This window comes from Chamaea fasciata, unplaced genomic scaffold (genome assembly GCF_029207755.1).
Source record: "Chamaea fasciata isolate MVZ Bird 193981 ecotype frontalis unplaced genomic scaffold, bChaFas1.0.hap1 SCAF_10, whole genome shotgun sequence".
Taxonomy (NCBI): Eukaryota; Metazoa; Chordata; class Aves; order Passeriformes; family Sylviidae; genus Chamaea; species Chamaea fasciata.
This window is the reverse complement of record NW_027094095.1, coordinates 4,238,733-4,260,810: the sequence shown is the minus strand read 5'-3', so window position 1 is coordinate 4,260,810 and position 22,078 is coordinate 4,238,733. Positions and strand designations below refer to the sequence as shown.

Sequence of the window (22,078 nt, the reverse complement as noted above, 5' to 3'; positions counted from 1 at the left end):
AACAAATGAATCTCCATTTGGCACCGCAGCTACATTTAGGGATAATTTAGGAAAATATGACCACTTTTAAAACATCCTCCTGTTCTCTCTTCATGCTCTCAACTCCCTGCTTAGAAAAAGCCCACCTGGAAAAAAAAAAACAACAAAAAATGCCCTTGGATATTAAGCACCTGCAGTTCCTATGAAACATCAGCTGGGACCATAGAAAAGGAAAGCAAAGCCTTTTTAATGAGGAATTTGCTGCCTGAGTCTCACTTGGCTGCTCCCAGCACTGTTGGGTGGTTTGGGCACAGCAAGCTGGGCTGGAAGCTCAAGCCTATGCCACCAGAATGGGCTCCCAGGGCAGCCCAGCTCCTGCCCATCCCCATCCCTGTCCCAGGAGAGCAGCAGGAGCCAAGCCAGGACCCACCAGGCCCATCCACTATGTGGCTGTTGGATCCCAGGCTTCTCTGGCACTCTGGGAATAGCAATAACCATTTTCCCTGCAAACTGTTTTGGATGCCGATGTGTTGGGGATGCTAAAAACATGCATCCTATGCCTCGCTTCTGCTTCTAAATACAGAGCTGCTTTGCAGCACAATGTTCTGCCTCACCACCTGCAACACGGCACCGGATTAAACAAAAATGCCAAAAAACAACCCCCAAAAAAATCCAGGTTTTTGCTGTGGCAACCGCGAGACCGATACCTGGGACGGCAGTGGGAAGCAGGGGCTGTGCAAAATAATGTTCCTCCAAATCTCTGCCAGGGGAAAAAGTTGAGAAGGATGCAGGGTGGAGTAAAAATTAACGAGGTGTCTTCCCCTCCTCCCGTTCTGCCTTGGGTTTAATGGTTGGAAAGCCATCAGCAGATGTCCACAGCGCTGGAAAAGCAGATCCATGCACGGGAGCCACGAGCCCAGCACACCCAAATGAACCCGGGGATGGAGCAGAAACGTGCAAGAAAATAAACCCTGGGTGAAAGCAACCAAGTCCGGGACGTAATTTATTCCATGCCCTGATCTCCCTCCCACTGCTCCCGTTTGCTGCACTGTTGAGGGCACATCCACGTGTCTCTGGAGGAGCCACCTTGATCCCTGTGGATTTGGCAAGAACCAGCACAGGTGCTGGGAACAGCACGGCCAGGACAGAGGCTTTTGTTTATTCAATGAAGGGTGGAGGGAGGTGCGAAGCAAGGGGAAATCACTGATAGGCAGAGGGAGGATGGAGCTTTGACAGCAAAGGTCTCCTCAGGACTAAGAGCCAGATCTCTGGAGGGGAAAGAAAACAAAACCAAAACAAACAAAAACCCAAACAAAACAGAACAAAACAAAACAAAAAAAAATGAAAGGAAAATTAAAAATAAAATCAGGTTTTTCTTACAGAGAGAAGTCACATGTTTCCTCATGACTGGAATATAATGAATGGCCCAAAGAAATATTCCAAACAAACAAACCAAAACCCTCTCATCTGAGCATATTCCCTGCCTTCCAGCCTTCTCCTGGCCCCAACATCCTTCTCATCCATCTCCCACACTGAGCTGCCCATTAGTGGGCAAACACAGCAGAGGGATAGGAGGCTTGAGCTGAGGATCCAGAGGAGATGCAATTCTAATTAACACAACTTTTCTTCCCAAGTCCTTCTGTGCAAAGGACAGGGGTCTGGCAGGAGAGTCCCTCTCATCCCGGGGGTCCAGGGGCAGAGGGACAGAGGAACGAGTCCTGCCCGTGCCAGGGAGATGGGCCAGCAGTGCCCACGGGCACATCTGCTCCTGCTTGCTTTGCTTCCCATGGCACCAACGTTCAAAACAAGCTGTTCCCAAGCCCAGAGGAAGGGCTGGCACCTGCCCAGAGGTACCTGGCAGAGGGAGGCACGGCGTACCCCATGGGATAAGCACACGGTGCCGAGGACGCTTCCCAGAAGCGCAGGATGTTTTGGCAGAGCTGGAGCTGTGCTCTTGCAGCATGCTCAGGCAGAGTGCAGAAATACACACACACAGCTCCAGGGGCACCTGTTTTTTTTGGGGTTCCAAAGAGGACTGTCCAACAACAAGTGACCCACACAACTAAAATCCCATCCAGCACCAGCCAAGCTCCTCATCCTCCTGCTCCCACAGACCCCTGAGCACACAGGACTATTTCACCTCCCCCAAATCCCCCGAAGCCCCAGCCTGGGAGCGCAGCTCAGGATTGCACCACTTTCCCCCAGCCCTAGATCTGGCCCAGCTCTGCTGAGAACACTTGATCTCCTCCCCGAGCGCTGCCAGCTGGGTGAAATACAGCTGCTGCCTCAATAGCGCTGGCGGAAAAAAGGCCTGACATTATTCACAACAAAAAGACAAGCATTGCTGTGCTTGCTTTAGATTTCATGGGAGCAGTTCCCACTGGCTGCATGGGCAGGGGGAGACGAGCAGGGGGGGCGCTGCTGGATCTCAAAGAGCTCTTTGGGCAAAGCTGTCACAAGCTCCCACCCAAAACATCCCGTTCACCTGCAGAACCCGTGCGGTGTCACGGCCATCCCCCTACCCCAACCTTTGCATGGAGATTATTTGTTTGCCAAGACCATTTCTTCCAGCAGAAGCTCCTGTCTTACAAGTTCCATGACTTTCTCCAGCCCAAGATCACCAGCAGGCTGATGGAGAACTTGCCAGGAGAGCCAGCCGCAAGGAGAGGTGGAAAAGAGGGAGCCAGTTAATCACCCAGCAGGTGTAATCTGTCTGGGTGGAAAATGGTCTGAAAATATCTGGTATTTCAGAGCAAGTGCATAGTTTTTGGTGATTCAGCCACCTGAAGCCTTGGCCTCCAACTTTCAGATTAAGCCCATCTCTTAAGCCCAGCTGTTCCCAGGTGGCTTCCCAAATGGAAATGGAAATGAAAATGGAAATGGAAATGGAAATGGAAATGGAAATGGAAATGGCCTCTGGACAACATAGCCCTGGGCCCAGCTATTCCCACCTCAAACTTGGGGGCTTGCTCAGAATCCCCTAAAAACAAAACCATCTGAAGCTTATTTCACTTTTATGCTTCTTGCTCTGAAGTTCACCAGAAAATTACATTCTAGCATTTAAATCAGCCAGCGGCTATAGAACAATGCCAAAGGATCATTGGAGGGCTGAAGTGGTGTCTTAACTGAAATTATCTTTTCCTGTTTGCATCAAATCCAGAGTCCAGACACTGACAGTACCTTTTAACGCATTAAGCAACTTTTCACACCACTTCAAATGTAATTGTACTCATGAACCAACCACAGATTAGTCTATAATGTTACAAACAGTATTTAAGGAGATTAGAAAAGGCACCTGCAGCAAAATATTTACAGGTGATAAAAGATTAGGGCCAAAAGAAAAGAAACCATCCTGGACAGTGCAATGAATGACATTGAGAGGCCTTGGACAGATTGGGGTTTGTGGTTGAAGCAAATGGTCCCAGAATTTTTCCAAATTCCTGCTGGCCACCATGCTTGCCAGAATCCAGCTCAGCAGGGCAGGAGACTCCTGTTCCCTTGCTTTCCCAGTGTTTTAGGCATTTTGGCGAGGCTCTGGCTGAGGGCAGAGGCAGCTGCGCAATTCAGCAGCTGCTCAGCATCTCCACAGGCCATGGATGGGTTCAAGCCACACAGCTCTGTGATGAGAAATAACAACCTAACCCTGGGCCTGATTAATATCTCTCATTTTAACAGCATGGTTGGCACTGGGGGAAGCTGCCAGCAGAAACTGTGGAGTCTGGTGCCTCATCCACCCACAGGACATGAAAACAAGGCTGCTGTCAGCTTCACCTCAAACCTGCACGGAGGCTGAGGACCTTTCCTTCTGAACCCTCATGGCCCATGCCCAGCCTGAAGACCATCAATCCCAGCTTCAGGGGGTTAAGGCAGCGGGCTGAGGCTGCTGGGGTGCCACCAAACACCCTGCCAAGCACCCACCGCTGTCCTGCACCCTCCTCCCAGCCAGGATGGTGCCAACAGGACACCTGGGTGCAGGATCTCCAGGTCTTTGGTGGGACAGGCGTCACGTCCTACAGATGGGACACTGGGAGGGGCGGCCAGTGCTGGGACAAGTGGAGAAGTTTCTTGTCACCAACGTGGTCTCCCCCAGGCTGTGCTTTCCGTGCCAGCCTGCCGTTGTTTTCTGGGGCTGGGATCGTGGAAGCTTCCATTTCCATGATATTCCTGCCTTAGCAGCATTTTTGAGCAAGTGAAAGTGAAGCCAAGGAGGGCAGAGAGTTCAGCAAACAAGGGCAGGGGAGGAGAGTCCCAAGGTGAGCTGTGCATGCCTGGGCCAACCCTCCTCCAAAGGGCTTGCTGGGAGGAGACCTGGGCACAACCTCTTGACAAAGGAGAGCAGGGCTCCCTGCACAAACAAGCTGGCTCCACCTGGGGCAAGGGATTAGAAACCTCGGCACAGCCCCCGGATTCCTCTCAGCAAACCAACTGTGGCTGGAGGCAGGGATTAAACCCAGTGCTGAGGAATGTGGCTCCTTCCCGCTGCGGAGTCCAAGTTGGCACCGCGTCCCCCACTCAAGACTCGGCTTACATAATGCAGCTTATGAAAGCAAAATAGCACGGCCATGCCAGCCTGTGGGCAGGCCAAGATGGGAGGAAAGAAAGGAAAAGAAAGAGGTTTTTTGGCCGTGGTGAAGCCTCGCTGCCCCCCCTGCACCGCTACCCCAACCTTGTGCCACCAGGGAAGGGAAGGAAGGGAGCAGTGAGGGAGAAGGGCCCAGTCCTCCTACAGGACTGGGAAAAGCTGCAGTCCTGGTGTTCAGTCTGGAGTCACAGAATGAGAATTTTCCTCCCCAGTTCACCTCTCTGAGCCTGGGTTTCTCCTCAGTCAGGCAAGTTCAACATTGAGGTCAACCACTGCAGGTCTTGGGGGGCTAAGATGCAGGAAGCACCCAGCCCCAAATTCCATTCCTTCTGAACACAGACACCTCCAGAAGCAAATTGGAGATGCTCTGACCCACATCATCTCCCCCTGGAGATACTCCAGTGTGGAGGGCAGTAGGATTGTGTCCGCCCAGAACCCTTCTCCACATGTTCCCACCAGAGATCATTGCACAAAAAGGAGGAAGAGTCCCCAAACACCCAGCACTGGCTGGGGATGGAGTCCCAAGGATCAGACTGAGATCACCACTCATGAACCAGGAAATTGACAAGTGACATCTTTAGTCATCCCTCAGTGACTGATATCCCCCACAACCTGCATGACCTCAGGAAAAGCAGATCCTACAAAGGGACTGGCCCCTTTATCAGCAAGCTAAGAGTCAGGGTTCAATTTATATCCACAGGGGACGTGCTGAAACTGCAAATAGCTCATCAGCCCCAGCTGGAGAGCCTGGAACCACTCGTGGGTGGAGGACCCACTCAGGAGCCAGCCCAGGTCTGACTCTGCATCCAGCTGGCTGGGGAAGCCAGGCAGACCTCAGGAGATCTTCCCTTTCAAGAGCTGCCACTTGTTCCCTAAGCAGCTGTCCTCAGTTTAATCAGCAAGTGAACAAGTGGGATGAGATCCTGGCTGGGCTGGAGCTGAATTTCGGATGTGTGTGATGGCAGGAGGCCCCTCCCAGCTCCACCACCTTGCTCAAAGGGGTCACACAGGAAATTACCACACCTGACCTTCCCCCAGCACCCTTCTAGAGCATGCCCTGGCCTCCTTCGAGGGGACAAAGAACCTCCAGCCACTTTTCCTAAGGTGGAAACCTTATCACTGTTATCAGCTGATGAACTGCCAGGGTAGATCTTAGCCGGGGCTCCTCCAGGCCCCACACCAGAGGAGCTGCTGGAGCTCCAAAAGGCATTTCAAGAGAACAGAGCTGCTCTGGTCACAGCAGCTTCGAGCCCAAAGAGAGGCTCTTGCAGAGCTCTGCAGATCACCCCCTCAGCAGTCTGTGCCCGGCTCCCTCCCTGGGGCCATCCCTTCCCATCCTCTGCAGGCAGGAGATGCAGGACACTCACAGGGGCCAACATCAACACCCCAGGAAAAGGGGAAAACACAGACTTGGAGAAATAAAAAACACTTCCACCCAGCAACAAGAAGTGCCTCTCTTCTCCCCCAGGTCAGGGCATCCAAAAGACAGCTCAGCAAATCCTGACCCAGCTAAGGCTGGCTGATTCCTCCTCCGGTAGTGTTCAGGGAGAGAGGTGTGTTCAAGCCAGAGGCTGTGCCAGCGTGTGTAGGCTGACCTACAAAAAACAAGGTCATCAAGGAAGATCAAATAGTGTTGATTTTCTTATTTTCTTTTCTTCTTTGTGTTGGGGCTGAGATTAAGACACAGGAGTTTTGGTTTTGTGTTTGGACTTGGTGTTTATTAATTCTTACTTATATTACAGCCTCACAAGTTGTGAGGTCTAATTAATAAGTTAGAAAACAGAGGTAAAATGGAGTACTTCTCTGTCCTTATAAGGTTTTTTTCAAGGACAATCCGTCTAATTGTGAAATGCTACTTAAATTATTTTTACTTTAAACCCAATAACTAACTACTTGAAGTCCGCAATGTGGACCCCACTAAGTAACCACAGAAAACCACCCAAACCCAGGAAGAAGAATGTGAAGAAGAAGGACTTAGGACTTTTATCTTGTCCCATATATTACTATATACTAAAATCCCAAATCCAAGTTTTTCACCCTGTGAGATCACACAATACTATTCAAACTACACACCTGCAACTCCAGTGCTTTGACTTAACTTCTGAAGTTTGTTCTATGGCCTCAAGTCAAATGCAGTGCTTGCTTGAGGGTCAGTGTCTTTTAGAACAGAAAGCCTGAAATTTTCAGCTTTCCAGGGTTCCAAGATAATAGCATTGAAACACTCCCACAAAACAGTGAGGGGAGTGGGATGTGGATACTGGAGCAGCATCAGGGCACTCTGGGAGTGGGAAAGGGCAGGAGAAATCCAAGCAGCCACACCTGATGCACCAGGCTCTGCAGAAAGGGAAAATCCCTCGTGTCCAGGCTATAACTGGGCTGGCAGAGCCTGGCACGAAGAGATACTTCAAGTGTGGTCTTGATTAGCTCATGTGCTCCAGGCTGTATTTGAAGGGAGCTGTGGTTAATCTTCTTTTGATTGCCTTAAAATCCAGCTGTGGGGAAAAGCCTGGTGTGTGAGCAGATATATTAATGGGTTAGGGGCAGCCTTGTCTCTGGAGCTGGTGTTTGATTAAAAGGGAGCACAACCAACAGGCACTTCAAAAAGCTGCTGCTATTTTTGTCTGCTTCATTTGGAGCAGTTCCTGATGCTTGGATGTGCCCAGCAAACCCTTTGGGACCGATCCTTGCTATATCATTATTCACATTTTAAGGATGTGTGAGTACAGAGAAAAGGGATTCACTTCCTCCTGAGAGGCTCAGATCAAAAGTCAGAGTGTTTTCTATGAATGCATAAGACGTAAATTCAGCTTCTGAGGGTTTCAGGCTCAATTTGTAAGAGCCCCATGGCCTTAAGAGGAGGCCTCCCTACCCTACAGAGCTCGGAAATGGTGTTTAGGTAATAACTACAAAGCAGATTCAGCGAGCAGGCTTTAGGTAAAAAGTCAGAAAACAAAGTCTAGAGGGAATAAATTATTTCCCCCCCCCTGCAATTCATTATAATTTTATTTTTCCCCCTATACTTTTAATAATGATCTGAAAAGCCATTTCCCAGCACAATGTTGTTCTGACCTTGTTTTCAGCCGGGTAATTGTGCAGTGAGTGGATAAATGCTTTCTCAGCTGAGAACAAGAGGAACCATTAAGCATCAAGCTCCTGACCTAAATTTATGTTCAGGGCAGCTGGAGGAGCAAAGGACTGATGCCTGCTCCCCTTATCAGCCTGAGGGGCACCCCAATGGCACAGGGAGATGCTGTTCATCCCAAAGCAACCCAGGGAAGGTGTCCCTGCCCATGGGGTTGGAATGAGATGATATTTAAGGTCCCTTCCAAACCAAACCATTCCATGATTCTATGGCAAAACACAAAACCTGCAGCCCATCAGCTCCTCCTGCCTTGGTGGTGCTTAGTGGCGAAAACTGAGCCACATCCCCTTTTCCCAATTTTTTTTATTCCCCTGGAGGAAAAGGCCTGTGGAGGAAGATTCAGCTTCAATGATTCAGAGAGTTTGGAAGTACAGGTTATTAGAGAAAAACAAACAGAAACCCAAACCATGTCTTCTCCCTCCTTCTGTGCCAATGGCTTTAAAAAAGTTCCCTTAATTCAGGTGTAATCTGATTCTTTCCTCAGTAACATTTTCTTGGAAGGCATAAAGAACAGCAGCTGCCTTGCCCTTGAGCCCAAATCAGAACAAAGCTTCAAGATTTTGGGTTCCTGATTTGCCCCAGAGCAGCCTGGGTTTGTTTTGGCTGCAGCACCCCAGCTCCCAAGTTCTTGTGGCTGTGTCAGGAGGAAAGGAAAAAGGAAAGGATTGTTTGCTTTGCCTCTGTTCCAGTCACACCCCACCCCACCTGGGCAATTTTGGGACTGTGCTGGGGAAGGTGCTGCCTTCCTGGAATGCTCCCCAGAAGGGATATGCAGGAAAATGTTTGGTCCACAAAAAACAGGGTCTCATCAGTCCAGCAGGATGCTCAGGTGCAGTTAATCCAGATTTGAAGGTGGGAATGGTTAAAGCATCCTCTCCTGAAGGAACCACCTCCCAGGGAGCTGGGGGATGGCCCCAGAAGCTAAATAAAGGACCACGGGAGCAAAGTGACACATTTCTACTGCCTTGGTTATTTTCCCGAATGACTGGGTTTATGCCAAAGGTGGATAAGCAGCATTTTCTCATTTCTCTCTCATTTTCTTTCTTAGGGAGAGTGGGAAAGGTTCTGCTTCCACAAAGCTCCGTTTTAAATTAAGTGTGCTGGAGTTTTGTTTTCTGTAGGATTTCTAGATCCTGCAGAACTTGTGAGGAGGAGGCTGGGAAATGCACAAACATCTGCGTGGACCCCATAATCCCCCCCTATGAACACTCACAAACCCAGGCCCCTTCTCATCCCGAAGAATCCCATACAAGCCAGGGCTGGACCATCCCTCACCACAGAACCAACCACCACCAACCAAATTCATAAATTCCCATTTTCTGGAGAGCGCACATGGATTGAAAGACTCCTGCCCCCCCCCCCCAAAAAAAAAAAACCCATAAATGAAAAGCCATACCGACCCACTGTCAAGAGTCAGAACCCTTTTGAATGGTGAAGGCAACACACAAATACCAAAAGAGGCTGCAGAGGTCAGATTGAAGGTTTTGTTCTTTTTTCTTTTTTTTTTTATTACAAAAAGAAAAAAAAACCTATTCGGAAGAAGTCCAAATGCAACGGAATATAACTGGCACCACCTAAGATACCCAAGTGTAAAATCCCGGAACGTTTGAACCCCCCCAGCAGGAGCTGGGAGTGCCAGGGCTGGCTGGGAGGGACAGGTGGCCTCTCCCTTCCCTTCTCCTAGCCCCCCATCCTGGCTGGATGGCAGGCAGCCCGAGAGAGCCAGGACACAACAGTGGCATCAACGGTCTCTGTAAAACCATTCAGTCGGAGAAACTAAGGACATTATGAAAAAAAAAAAACCTAAAACTTCTTTTTTTTTTTTTCTCTTTTCTTTTTTTTTAACCTTTATCAAAAGCCCTGCTTTAGTGACATGCTAGCCCTGCTGGACAGGTGACACAGCCACGGCTCTGTCCGGAACGCTGTTGACCAGTCAACTCTTGGTTCAGGACACCTTCCTCCCGCTCTGAGCGTGTCACGGCCACGCGAGTTACAGTGACAAATGCTTCTGCAGGCTTCCCGCTCTGGGAACCCTCTCCAATCCATGCTGGAACAAATCTCATCCGAGTCTCCCTCCAAGCTCACCCTCAGTCCCACCTGGAGGCCTCCGACAGCATCCGCAGGAGCTCTGCCCGCTCCGGCTGGATGAGGCATTGGAGCGTCATCTCTTCAAGAAAAAAACACTTTCATATATAATTTTTTTTCTTTTTTTTTTTTTTTCCGTTTTTATATTTAAATAGAAAAATACTACTTCACTCTGTGTTATGAGCCAGAGATCAGTTGACTTCCAGTGACAGAACCAAGAGTTCTCCTCAACGCTCCTAGGCTGAGCTCAATGCCAGGAGATTCCCAGAAACCTCAGAGTGGCCAGAGGGCGACGATGTCCCCGTCACGTCCCCACACAGGCAGGAGCACACGCACAGCTCCCGTCACCACAGCTCCCATCTTCCCTGCTCCACAGAGAGGCACCAACCTTAGAAAGCCATCAGTCTGCAGAGAGCCAGCAGCGGGGCTGGTCCCCCCCAAACCTGGCTCTGTTTTAAGCTTTCTCCTCTCCTACAGGCTTTCTGCGTGTGCAGTCTGTCCCTGGAAGCCACTGGATCCCACCGGACGTACACATGAATTAGACAAAAAAAAAAAAAAACAAAAACAAAAACAAAAAACAGTGGTTAAAAGTTCTCTAACACCCCGTCCTCCTCTCGTCTTCTGAAGAGTCAAAGACAAACAGACACGGATAAAACTAAACCTGCCCTCCTCCCCACCTCAAGACAACAAGAGTTACTGAGACACGAAACATGTTATCTTGTACCCTCGGGGTTACATCTAGAAGGGGAGCTCAGGGGAGCGCGGGGGGAGGCGGTCTCGGCGGGGCGCAGTCCGCTTCAGTTCTTGTACTCAAAGGGCTCGTCCCCGGTTTCGTTGAGGAGACACGTGCGGACCAGCGCCTCTGTCACAGCATAGGGGTCGCAGTTGGCCGAGGGCCGGCGGTCCTCAAAGTAGCCCTTCTTCTCGTGGCCCACGTTGCGCGGGATGCGGATGCTGGCGCCGCGGTTGGCCACGCCGGCGGAGAACTCGTTGATGTTGGAAGTCTCGTGGAAGCCCGTCAGGCGCCTGGCATTGTCCAGCCCCCCCTTGGGGTCGTAGGCACGGATGTGGTACTGGTGGCGCTTGCTCAGCTTCTCGATGGCCTCCTCGATGTGCCTGCAGAGGGAGGGAGGGAGGGACAAGGGGCAGCACAGTGAGGGATGGGACGAGCTGAACCCGTCTGGACTATTGTGTCAAAAGCGACAACAGTGAGATTAATCACTGTCCCCAAGCCACTTCGTGATGATACCTCTGTGCCCCACAACCCACTTGGGCTGTTCATCCCAACACAGGGTTTCTCTCCACTCCTGCTGCTGACCCAGAAAAAGGGTCCTCATGGCCAAATCCCACAGGCTCCCGAGGGAGTGCTGTCTGTGAGACACCACCAGTTAAAATTCCCGCGTCCACCTGCTCTCGGAGGGGAGAGCTCTCAACACTGGAGTTCCTATTCGTGAGGCTCACAGAGTCATGGGCTGTCCCATTATCTCAGGGCAGCACTAATGTTAAAGCAAGAAAACAGAGCTGCCAGGATGGATCCCTCCACACAGCTCCAGTGACACAGGGTCCCTGATTGCACTCAGCAGAGCAGTCCTCACAGTTCACATCTTTAGGATGTTCATCTCTAAGGAAACATGGCAGCCTTGCCCAGACAAAGCTAATGGTCTTTCTCTTTCATCATGGCTATAAAAATGTAACTTAAAAAGTCCTGTGCTGAGTTTTTTTGTTTGTTCCCAGCACGGGGAGGACAGGAGCTGGAGAGGCTGCTAGGGATAGCTGCATGCTGTACTTCCACCAGCACTGGTGGAGCTGTACTGCTGGCTGAGCTGTCCACCAAGCATCAAGACGAGAATGAATCATTACAAAAAATACATATTAAGAAAAAAAAGAAACCACAAACAGGACAACCAAAAAAAATCCCCATCCAGAAGACTCAGATGTCACACCAAGCACCAGAGCAACAACTCCCATGTCATCCAAAGCGCTGCAAAATCCTGCTGCCCAGTAAACAACCCAAACACTTACTTGAGTCCTCCTTCTTCCCTCATGCTCTTGGTGCTGAAGTTGGTGTGGCAGCCAGCACCGTTCCAGTTGCCAGGGATGGGTTTGGGATCGAAGGACACCACGACCCCGAAGTCCTCGCACACCCGGTGCAGGATGAAGCGCGCGATCCAGAGGTGATCCCCCATCTCAATCCCTTCGCACGGTCCCACCTGGAACTCCCACTGCAAGGAGGAGGAGGCGTCAGGGGCTCAGCGGGGTGGAGACAGGCACCTCCCACCCCCTGATGCTGGGCACAGCCACACAGCTCGGAGCAGGCAGACACAGCTCCCACTGCCTGGGGTTTTTCCACACTACTCTCTCGCTCCACGAGGCGTCTCAGAGTGATTTACCTGGGCTGGCATCACTTCTGCGTTGGTTCCTCCGATTTTCACGCCGGCATAAAGGCACGCTCGGTAGTGGGCCTCCACAATGTCCCTGCCATAGGCTTTGTCTGCCCCTACACCGCAGTAATACGGACCTGCAACAGCACAGAAGAATATCAGCCTCCACAGGGAAAAGCATTGGCCTTCACTGAAGACCCAGCACGCACAGAGAACTCTTCAAAAGCCCCAGGATCTGTTTTTCATGGAAGAACTGGCAGGGTAGAACACTGACGGAGAGCAGGTTCCCCCTGAGTTTAAGTCCCCTGCAGACCAACAAAACAAGCAGCAAATTTGGACGTGGCCAATCCCCACCTTAGCCTTCCTGCAACAAATCTAATCCCGTGGTGAGTTTTTGTCAATATCCCGCTTTCTACCATCCACCTTCGGTTCTAGGAACACGTTGGATCCCCCAGCTCGCCCGAAGCTGTGCCACATAGATTTCACTTCAAACACTCCTGCCTTGGTCCAGGCTCCCAAAGGATTACCTTGGGGTCCAGGGAAGCCATTGGAAGGCCAGCCAAACGGATGTCCATCTGTCCCCAGGAGAGTGTACTCCTGCTCCATCCCAAACCAGGGGTGCTGGTTGGACACCATGTCCATAATCCTCCTGCAAGTGTGCCGGAGGTTTGACTCTGGAATGGAAAAGCAACACGAGGCTCACAACCACGTCCACCTCCACTCCCCATCTCCACTTATTTTACTGTTTTGAGTCCCAGCAGTGTTGAAGAATCCCAAGCCCAGCTCTTTCTCCATCACCAGAACTTTGTTTGCCCTCTACTTTCAAGGCAGGGGTTATTTCTGTGTCATGCCAAGGGCACAGACAGCCCTTGGGCAGGTCTCCCTCTCCCCTTCCCGGGAGCACCACCTCCACCAGGAGAAGGGAGAAGGTCCTTTCATTCACCTGCAGACTGGCGGTTGTATTTGAAGACCTCGCAGAGAACGAGTTTATTGGGGTCCTTGCGGAAAGGGTCCCGGAACATAGCAGCAGGTCGCAGGTACATGTCACTGTTGGAGCCTTCGGACTGGTAGGTGCTGGAGCCATCGAAATTCCACTCAGGGAGATCTGGAGCAAAGAGAGGAACCAGCCACAGTGACCCAGGGTCCCCAGGATGGGCTCCTTGTCGCCCTCCAGTAAGACAGAGGTCAAGAGGCTCATGGAGAATATGTTTAGTCCCTGCTCAGCTGATTTTGTTCCAAGTGGGGGAAGCAAAAAAAAAAAAAAAAAACCCAACAAAAAACAAAACAAAAAAACCCCAGAAAAACCCAAAACAAGCAAAAAACCACAGGAGTGCAACTCCCCGGCCACCCTGGGAAATAACAACTTGCTGGGCTGCTGGCCAAGCCCGAGCGAACAGAGTAGCACTGAGGACATTTCCCATGTCACAACAACCACAGGGATGAGCAAAGCACCCGGTCCCCTTGGCTGGGAGAGGGCAGACCATGAGCCATCCTCCAGCTGTGGGAATAAGGGGAGCCATGGAACACCCTCAATCACGCTACAAGGCCTGAGGAAAGCGGGAAGGCAAATCATAGAGAGGTGGAATCTCACATGGAAGGGGAATGTGGCCCCCAGCCCACCCCTCCATCCTGACCACTGCCCTCCAGGTCAAAGCCCAGAGCTCCACCCGGGCAATGTTATCTCCTCCATATCCCGGGGGGAAAGAGGGGGGATGGGAAGCACAAAGATTTTGAAGGAGCTGTGCCAACCACTCCTTCAGAGGGAAAACGGGGAAAGGAAAGAGGGGAAAAGGGAAAAAAAAAAAAAAAAAAAAAAAAGGAAAGAAAAAAGATAATTCTGCTCAGTCACACACAGTATTTTCATTTCATAACTGTCTCCAGCCAGCTCCATGGCAACCTGGGGAAAATCCTAATGCTATTATTGTGTAAGCTGGGACTGTTTGTTCTGAGGGACACAAGCTCTTAATTACACCGGATAGCTCCATTCTTTCCCCTGCACTTTCTTCTGCCAAACTACTTCCGGCCAAAACGAGTACTCGAGAGTCAATGGGCAGCCGAGCCCCTGCCAACAGCCCCCAGCCCCTGCCAACAGCCCCTCCACGGCAGGGACAACACCAAGGACGGGCTCCCAGCCCCAGGCATCTCCCTGAAACTCCACATCTGGAGAGCTGGGAGCATTCCCCTGCGGCACCTGGGGAAAGAGGTAACTGGAAAGGCGCGTGGAGGAATGTCTTCCCTAAAAACCATCCTTGTACCACGGGAAGAGAGAAACGGCATCCTTCCTCCACCCGGTGAGGGGGCTACGAGTCCTGCACCTGCCCCTCTCACCTTCCAGGCTCTTGGGCTCGTGGTCCAGCGTGCGGGTTTTGCAGCGGAGGTGCTCGCCCGTGCCGTCGATCCAGATGTACATGGCCTGCACCTTCTCGCCCTGCGGCAGCTTCATGTACATGTGCTTGATGGCTTTGCTCAGGTGGGAGCTGGCTGAGGTGGCCATGGCTGCAGTCCTGACGAGGGGGTTCCTGCGGGGGCAATCACAAACAGCCCCAGCTGTGAGCCCTTGCCGCCGTGCCCACGTTTTTCAGCACCCCCCACCCCCAAGGCCAGGGAGGAGCACGGGACAGCTCGGCCACAGGGCTGGATGCCATCTCCAGCGGTTCCCTGTCATTCCTCAGGGGGAACACACAGCAGCTCAGGCAGATGCCGGCCGCCAGGAAAGCCCTGCTCCAAAAGAGTTCCATTAATGCCCAAACTCCTGCTAATAAACCAGAGCAACAGACTTCCAAAGGGCTCCTCAGCCCCACGTGAACTTTTCACCTCCACACTCCACAGCAAGGCTAATGCAAGGGAAGATTAGCTGAGGCTTTCTTAATAAATCTGCATCATCGAGGAGGGCTTTTCTGCCCCAGCTGCCTTCTCAGCCCGGCTGAGGTTATCCAAGCCCGGCCCCAGGGCAGCAGGAAAAGCAACAGGCGGCACACGCCAGCCCTGAGCACCCCAGGCAGCGACGGGGAAGCGGGATGGGCCGAAGCGGCTCCAAGAACCAGCGGGTGGGAGCTGCAGCATCCCCAGAGCCCTGGGATCCAGGCTGCTAACGCCAGCCAGCCCACTCGTGTCCGACCCACAGCACCGGGCTCCACGCGTGTCTTCCAGGGAGCTTGGAAATGCCAACACTCTGGAAATGCGGACTGACTCGGGAAGTCGCTCCGACATCCCGCTGGCCTGCGGGGGGGCTCGGGATGAGCCGCCCCCAGCCCATCCCGCTGCCCTGGCAGAAGCATCCCCCACGCGTGCATCTCCCGGCAGCATCTCCTCCCAGCGCTGCACGGAGCAGCTGAAGAGCCTCGCGGGGGTAAAAAAAAATAAACCCACAAAAACTGCAAAGGGAATGTTTTCAACAGAAAACTCAAGCTGCCACTTCCTCTCCCCCCCCCCCCCCCATCCGCCCCTTCCCCCCAAAGGAGGAATTTTCCCTTGGAGGGTCTGGCCGCCGGGGCTGCCCTGCCGTCCCCGGGGGGCTGCGGCGGGTGGCGGCACCCCCCGTGTCCCCGTGTCCCCCGGGCCGGTACCTGGGCTCGGCGGCGGCTGCGGGCGGGCGCGGGGCTCCCACGCTCGGCTCCCGGGGCCGCGCCCGCCGCCCCTTTATGGCGGAGCAGCGCCGGCCCCGCCGCACGGATTGGGCAGCGGGGCGGGACGGGGGGGACCCGGGAGGGGGGACAGGGCCACCACCCCTCCTCCCTCCTCCTCCTCCTCCTCCTCCTCCTTCCCCGCCCGCTCCGGCGGCATCGCGGCCCGGCCGCCCCCGGCAAAGAGGGGAGCGCCGCCGCTTCGCCCCGCACTCGGTTGGAGGGGGTGGGTGGGTGCGGAAAACTGAGGGAAGAGAGGGCAGAAAGCGCAGGGTTTGAGTGGGTTTGGGGTCTTTTTAACAACGCTCCCGACCGGAAAAACAACCCCTGGTCCCTGAGCAGGCGGGAGCGGATCCAGGGCTTTCCGCAGCGTTTACATTAGCGGCTGCCTTGGCATAGCTGGCAGAGATGGAAACCGGCCACCCCGGGATAAACGGGGGGGAGAGAGGGAGGTTCCACCGAGCGCCGGGCACAGGCTTGGGCTTGGTGCCCACTCTTGGGAGGAGGGGGACAAGAGCCTCGGTGCGCCGCTTCTCCGCCCTGGAGCAGGTCACAGCCTCCAGCACCTGGATTTGCAGGATTTGCCCCTGGCTGCAAGGCGCAGGATCTCTCACTGTCACTCGAGGGGGGAGAAATCCCCCAGCCCCACCATGGCAGCACCCACTCAGCGCCCCAGCACACCGCAGGCAGCGCCCGGTATTTTTCCACCCCGTCGGGTGGCTTGTCCCATCCCCTGCAACTCCGTGCAACTCCCAGCCGGATCCAAGGGGCAGGAGAGCCACGCCAGCAGGAGCAGACGGAGCTGCTACCCCTGTGTGCACACGCTGAGGGCACACGCCACCCACACGCCTGCCACGGAGCCACGGGATCCTGCCCTGCCACATGCCAGCCTCGGGGAGATGGCACCGAAACTGCCATTCCTCGAGGAGCTGGAGCCTCCTGGCCATCACAGCCACTGTACAGCCCGAATCCAAAGGGAAAATGGCCAGGGAGAGCCGGATCCCTGAGGCGGGAGGAGGTGGAAGCGCTGGCCAATACCAGGCTTTGATTTATCGCCCATCTCAAGAGCCAGATCCTCACCCTCCCTGCGGGGACAACTTGGCTCATTCCTCACCACCACCTTGGAGCTGCCATCAGTGTGTGGCAATTCCCCCGAGGCTGTCCAGAACAAGTGAGATTCAGGTGCTTTTCTCCTCCTGGAATTGCTTGGGCAAGGCAGAGCCGCCGAGCACCCCAGAGAGTGCCTCCCGCCAGCACCCCAGTTCCTGCACCCTGTGCACGGAGAAACTGGTTCCCACAAACAAACAAACGTGGTGTTTTACCCACGGAAACGAGCTCAGGAACTCACGTTCAGCCCAAGTTCAGCTGTGGTCACCCAAATCTAACAGCTCAGCTGGAGCAAAAGGAAGCAGAGCAGGAGCTGGTGCCCAAAATAGCTCCCATAAAGGGGAGCTGTCAAACCACAGGCAACGTATAAAGCAGTGTCCAGCCCTCCTCCCGAGGTTTGTTGAGTGTTTCTTTAATCGGGACGCTGAGAGCTCCGATAGCTCCATATTCCTGGAATTACGCCTGCTACCTGCTAATTCCCCAGTAACTTTGTCCACCTTTGGCTGCAGACAAGCCCAGATGTTTACAAGTGGAAGCCCCCGAGCAGGGGGGTGACCCCCGTGCCGTGCAAGCCTCGGGGCTGGCCAGCCCCAAGCCACCCTGAAGGCAAGCGGGGAGCAAAGGCAGCTTGGCAACGTAAACATCATCCCTCTATCCCAAAAATCCACGCCGAGCAGCAAACCCCAGCCTGGGAGAGACCCCCAGGCTGCGATGGCGGGGGTGGGAGGATGGAGCTGCCAGCCCCGGGAGGGTTTGGTGGCTGGCTCATGCCCAAGCCCCTGTGCTCGCCCTGCACAAGTTGTTTACGAGCCAGCGGAGCAGCGGCAGCCGCGGACCCAGCGCCCTCTCCCGGGAAGCGTTCCCGGGCCTCCTCGCTGGGCTCACCCAGCTTGTTTACCGCCTGCCTTCCTTCCCCTCCTCCCTTCCAGCCTGGCTTTGATTTTGGTTTTTTTTTTTCTTTTTTTTTTTGGGAAAGTCTGCTCAGGCTGTGCTTTGGCCCAGCTGCGTGCTCCAGTGACCCTCGGTATCACCGACAAAACCCTCTCCTCGGGGACCTGAGGAGGGCTCGGTGCCAACAGGTGACATGACCCACGGGTGGATTGAAATCCGCCTTCAAAGGGCCACACGCACAGCCAGAGGGTGAGACAATGTCGCCTTCCAGGGGCGAGTCCCAACTGGCACAGGGTTTTTTCCTTCTTCCTCCTATTAATTCGTGGGAACACCTTTATTGGCCTGGCCGGGCGCTTCCCGCCGGCACAGTTTGATATCCTGAGAGAAGTGCCAAGGTTGGGAAGTGGCTGGTGAGTTATGAGGGTTGGGCAGGCTGGACTTTGCAGCCTCCTGCCTCCAAGGCTGAGGGGCAAACCCTCAGGGACAGGGCACAGCTGGGTCCCTGCACTCTCCAGGGAAGGTTTGGGGAGCAGCATGAGTCTCTCTCAGGTAGCATGAGATATGCCTGCCCTTTACCAACTCCAGCCAGCAGCCAGGTAGTAAAGGATCAGGCTTCCCTCTCCACTGTGCCTTGCTGGAGCTGCTGTGACCCATCCCTTGTCCATGTGTCCCCCTCCATCCCTTGTCCTCCATTTAGGAATGCCTTAAAATGCAGAAATGTCACACCATTGGGGGGGGGGGGGGGAACCAGGGGGATGGGTGGGAAGAGGAGGGTGGCAACTTGAGGGTTAAATAGACAGGATATTAAATTTCCCTGTGGCTCAGGCCCTCGGGCAGGTGGCTGATGGCTTTGCTCCTGCAGTGCTGGGACTTCCCCAGCACTGTGGGGTCATCTCCAAGGGTGGCCCCTCACCACAGATCCTGGGATCTCAAGCCCAACGGATTCCAAAGCCAGACTGCTAAGCCCAGGTACCCACTGGTTTTTCACCAGCACTGAAGAAAAATCCTGAAGTAGAGAGGAATGTTGGTTGGTTTGGTTTTTTCCCAATGGAGATGTCACACAGGGAGGAGGAATTGCCCGTGTTGGGTTAGGTCGCAGGAGGAGGCTGGACACCCCCAGAATGCCCCAGCTTCCAGCAGCTGGGAGGGAAGAGGGATGGGCATAACATCATGGAATCACAGAATGCTTTGGTTTGGTTCGCAAGGGACTCGAAAGTCATCAAGTCCAACCCCCTGCAGTGAGCAGGAACATCTTCAGCATCTCTCCTCTCCCCAGGCTCAACAGTCAAGACATTCCTAAATTAAGCATGTTAGGAGCATTCCTAAAAGAGCTATAGCACTCTCAGACACATCCAGGGAAGTGCTTTGGGCTGGGAGGTCCTGCACGAGGAACTGAACTGCACCCGAGTGACATCAGTCACGGGCTGGCTGTCCTGGGGTTGCGTCACCGCCAGCTCTGCCCACCCCTGGGCACAGCTGCCTCTGCTTGCACCCATGGCAGTGGCTCCTGGTGGGCTCCCCAGGTGCTCCCAGCCTGGGAGACCTGGAGACACAGCACGTTTCACCCAAGACCAGCAACAGGAGGGCTGGAAAAACCAACCTAAGGCCTGAGCAAGCGCTTAGCTCAGGAGTGACCGAGGACAGGGAGCCCGCTGTGGGGTGAGGGGGATGAGTGCCCTGGGGGGACTGACCTTGTGCAAGCAGCAGTGGCTGACTGGTGTCCCCCGGAGCGCTGCAGGAGGCTGACGAAACCCCCCGAGGCAGGCAGGCAGTAGCTGCTGGCCCTGGCTGAGAGCAAACATTGCACGCTCCGCAGCAGGCCCATGCTCCCTTTGAAGATGCTGCCAGGGTCAAGGCTGGCCGCGGGCTGGTGGCCAGAGGGCTTTCAGCTTTCCACAGCAGATCACCTGGGCTGCGCTAAAGGGCAGTTCAGGAAAGCAAATTAATAAGTGCAAACGTGCAGAGGCACATGCTGAGTGAAAAAAAAAAAAAAAAAGAAACAACCCTCCCTCCCCATTCAGCTCCCCGGATGCACAGAGGGACCTTGGGGCACGGCCCCCAGGACAGCCCAGGTGCTGCCACCTCCCTCCCCACCCCTTTCTGAGCCACCTGGGTGCCTGTCCCCGTGCCCAGCGCTCACCTTGCCGCCCCTCCCGGCAACCCGTGGCTTTGCTCCGTGCCCCAGCAGCCCCTTGCCCAGATCCAAGGGCATTCCCAGCAGGCAGCCCCTACCTGGCTGTGCTCTGCAGACCTTGCCCAGCGCCTTCCCCGAGCACGTGCTGGCCTTCCGCAGTGCCCCGGGGGGAAGCTGGAAGATGAGAACGCCAGGGGCAGGCGGGATTTGAGACCTAGGAATTGCTTGGCTCGGTTCGTTCTGTACAAGGGTGGAGAATATCCCAGGGAGCGCTCAGCACATGCCTTTCCCCGCAGTTGGAAATTGGTCACACTGTGCATTGGCAGGGCTGTTTTCGTTGGGATTTCTTTTTTCACCCTCCTTCCCCATCTTCATTTTTTATTGTTCACACTGTTAAAATCACTCCCAGCCAGGCTGGGTGCTCCGCTGGTTTGCAGTTTCTGAGTTTCCCATTGAAGCGGGATCCTTTTGGTATCCTTTAATGGGCTTCTGCAGTTATGCCTATACAAGTATGTTCAAGCTGTAGGACGTGGCTCAGCTGAAATGTCCCAAAGTTCTCCCACCACAGCACAACAAGGCTTTCTCTGTTCTGCTCCTGGGAAATAAAATATTGCCTGTGCTCCCCACAAATTTCAGCCATGCGTTAGCTGTGGCTGGCGCATTAATTTCAGCCTAACGCACCTCACAGCTCCATAAGTGAGAGTACAGAAATCCTCCCTCCGCCGTCTTAGTGGATTAAGTGGTGGATCCGGGCCTGACATTGGAAATTATAAAAGGTAACAGCAAAGTGCCGCTGCCCCTGCCCCTCCCTGGTGGCTGAATTAGGTCCCTGTCCTGCCACAACACGTACTTAACTGGGGCTGCTGAAGTCAACAGCCTCGGAGGCTCGGGTAAGGTTACACCAGTGGTTCTGCTTCAGCTGGAGGGGAGACAAGTGAAGGCAGAGCCTGCCACTGGGGGCTCTCAGGTGTAAGGGACAGTCCCAAGCGAGGAAACCACAGACAGGTGGCAACAGGCTCAGAAATGCTCCCAAAGGAAACACCAGTGGTGTCCTTGCTGAGCAAACAGATCTTAGGCACTCAGGAGACTGAGCATGGAAATCACATGTGAAAAGTAATTGTGATGTGTTCAAGAAAGGAATTAATGTTTAAGGCTGAACTGGAATTCCTCAGGCCGTGGGCAACTCCAGTTTTAAGGCACTGTGGGCCTAATGTCCTGTAAACTCTTTATATGAAAGCAGGATGAGGCTGTACAAGGGGGAAAATTCCCAAACCTTTCCCCAAAAGCTCGTGGTGGGGATATAATACTTATGCTAGGGGGGAGAGCAGGTTTGTCCACTGGAGTTTCCCAGATTTCCAGGTCTCCAGACCATCACCCAGAACCAGAAGCAATGCTGGGATGTTCAGGGTGGGCAGGAAACAACCCCCACCCTCCTGGTGGCACCAAAAGGGGCAGGCTGGGCTGCTGGGCGAGGCTGTGAGTGGCCAGTGACCACAGGCAGTGAGGCTGACATTGTGTTTGGGCAGCCTTGAACTTTGCCATTGTGGGGAGCAGTGCCAGCTGATGACGTTGGGCAAGGAGAAAAATCCCAGCCCCATCCCCACTGCCGCCCTGGGAACGTGAGGCTCTGCCACTTGTCACCTCAGGGCTGCCAAGGGAGGGCTGCTCCCCGTGCCAGGGACAGGGGACGTGGGTGATTCAGGCTGGGGCAGAGGGGGAGTGAAGCCTTCCTGACGTGTTTGATGTTGCAACCCTGCCCTTATCTTTTTATGGAGTCCAGCCACTCCAAACTTCCTTCTAAATCTGGGCTGTGCTCATGGCTCCACCTCATTCTTTCAAACCTTTTTGGTTTTTCCTAAATAGCCACCCAGCCCTTGTGAGATCCTCTTGTGAGGAGACAGTGTGCCCTGGGAAAAGCTGGGAAGCTGCAGCTGGGCTGAAGAGAGCTCCATCCTGCCAGGCCTCTTGGGGTCTCCTCTTGGGGAGAAGCTCCATGGAAATGGCCCTGTTCCCTCCAACAGTGACCACGTTGGCCAATTCCTGCTCTCAACCTTAGTTTTTTCATGGCAGAAGCCTCCCACTGAGGTCAGGCCAGAGCTGAATGAGCACCAAAGGAGCCACCCCAGCCCCTGAGGATCCTACTGGGCCAGCTGG

At 53.9% G+C, this 22,078-nt stretch overlaps 1 protein-coding gene across 2 annotated transcripts; it reads right to left on the bottom strand.

Annotated features, from left to right (window-relative positions):
* Window positions 1-9,173: 9,173 nt before the first annotated feature.
* GLUL (glutamate-ammonia ligase) lies at window positions 9,174-19,502 on the bottom strand. 2 transcript variants are annotated; one of them, XM_066192114.1, is made up of 7 exons: window positions 19,482-19,502; window positions 14,498-14,688; window positions 13,113-13,274; window positions 12,697-12,843; window positions 12,179-12,306; window positions 11,811-12,010; window positions 9,174-10,904 (listed from the first exon to the last, which is right to left on the bottom strand). In XM_066192114.1, the coding sequence occupies exons 2-7, from the start codon at window positions 14,661-14,663 to the stop codon at window positions 10,586-10,588; spliced, it is 1,122 nt and encodes a 373-aa protein (XP_066048211.1). In that variant the 5' UTR covers window positions 14,664-14,688; window positions 19,482-19,502; the 3' UTR covers window positions 9,174-10,585. The 2 variants fall into 2 exon arrangements, with proteins under 2 accessions (XP_066048211.1, XP_066048212.1); XM_066192115.1 differs by lacking the exon at window positions 19,482-19,502 and adding an exon at window positions 15,736-15,779.
* Between the last annotated feature and the right edge of the window lie 2,576 nt (window positions 19,503-22,078).

Bases quoted from the DNA above. Each gene is read 5' to 3' on its own strand.
- GLUL (XM_066192114.1), bottom strand. From the start codon at position 14,663: ATGGCCACCTCAGCCAGCTCCCACCTGAGCAAAGCCATCAAGCACATG. The intron at 12,307-12,696 runs GTAATCCTTTGG...GTGCTGTTGCAG, and splicing joins TGGCTTCCCTGGACCCCAAG to GTCCGTATTACTGCGGTGTA. The intron at 10,905-11,810 runs GTAAGTGTTTGG...CTCCCTCTGCAG, and splicing joins AGGGAAGAAGGAGGACTCAA to GCACATCGAGGAGGCCATCG.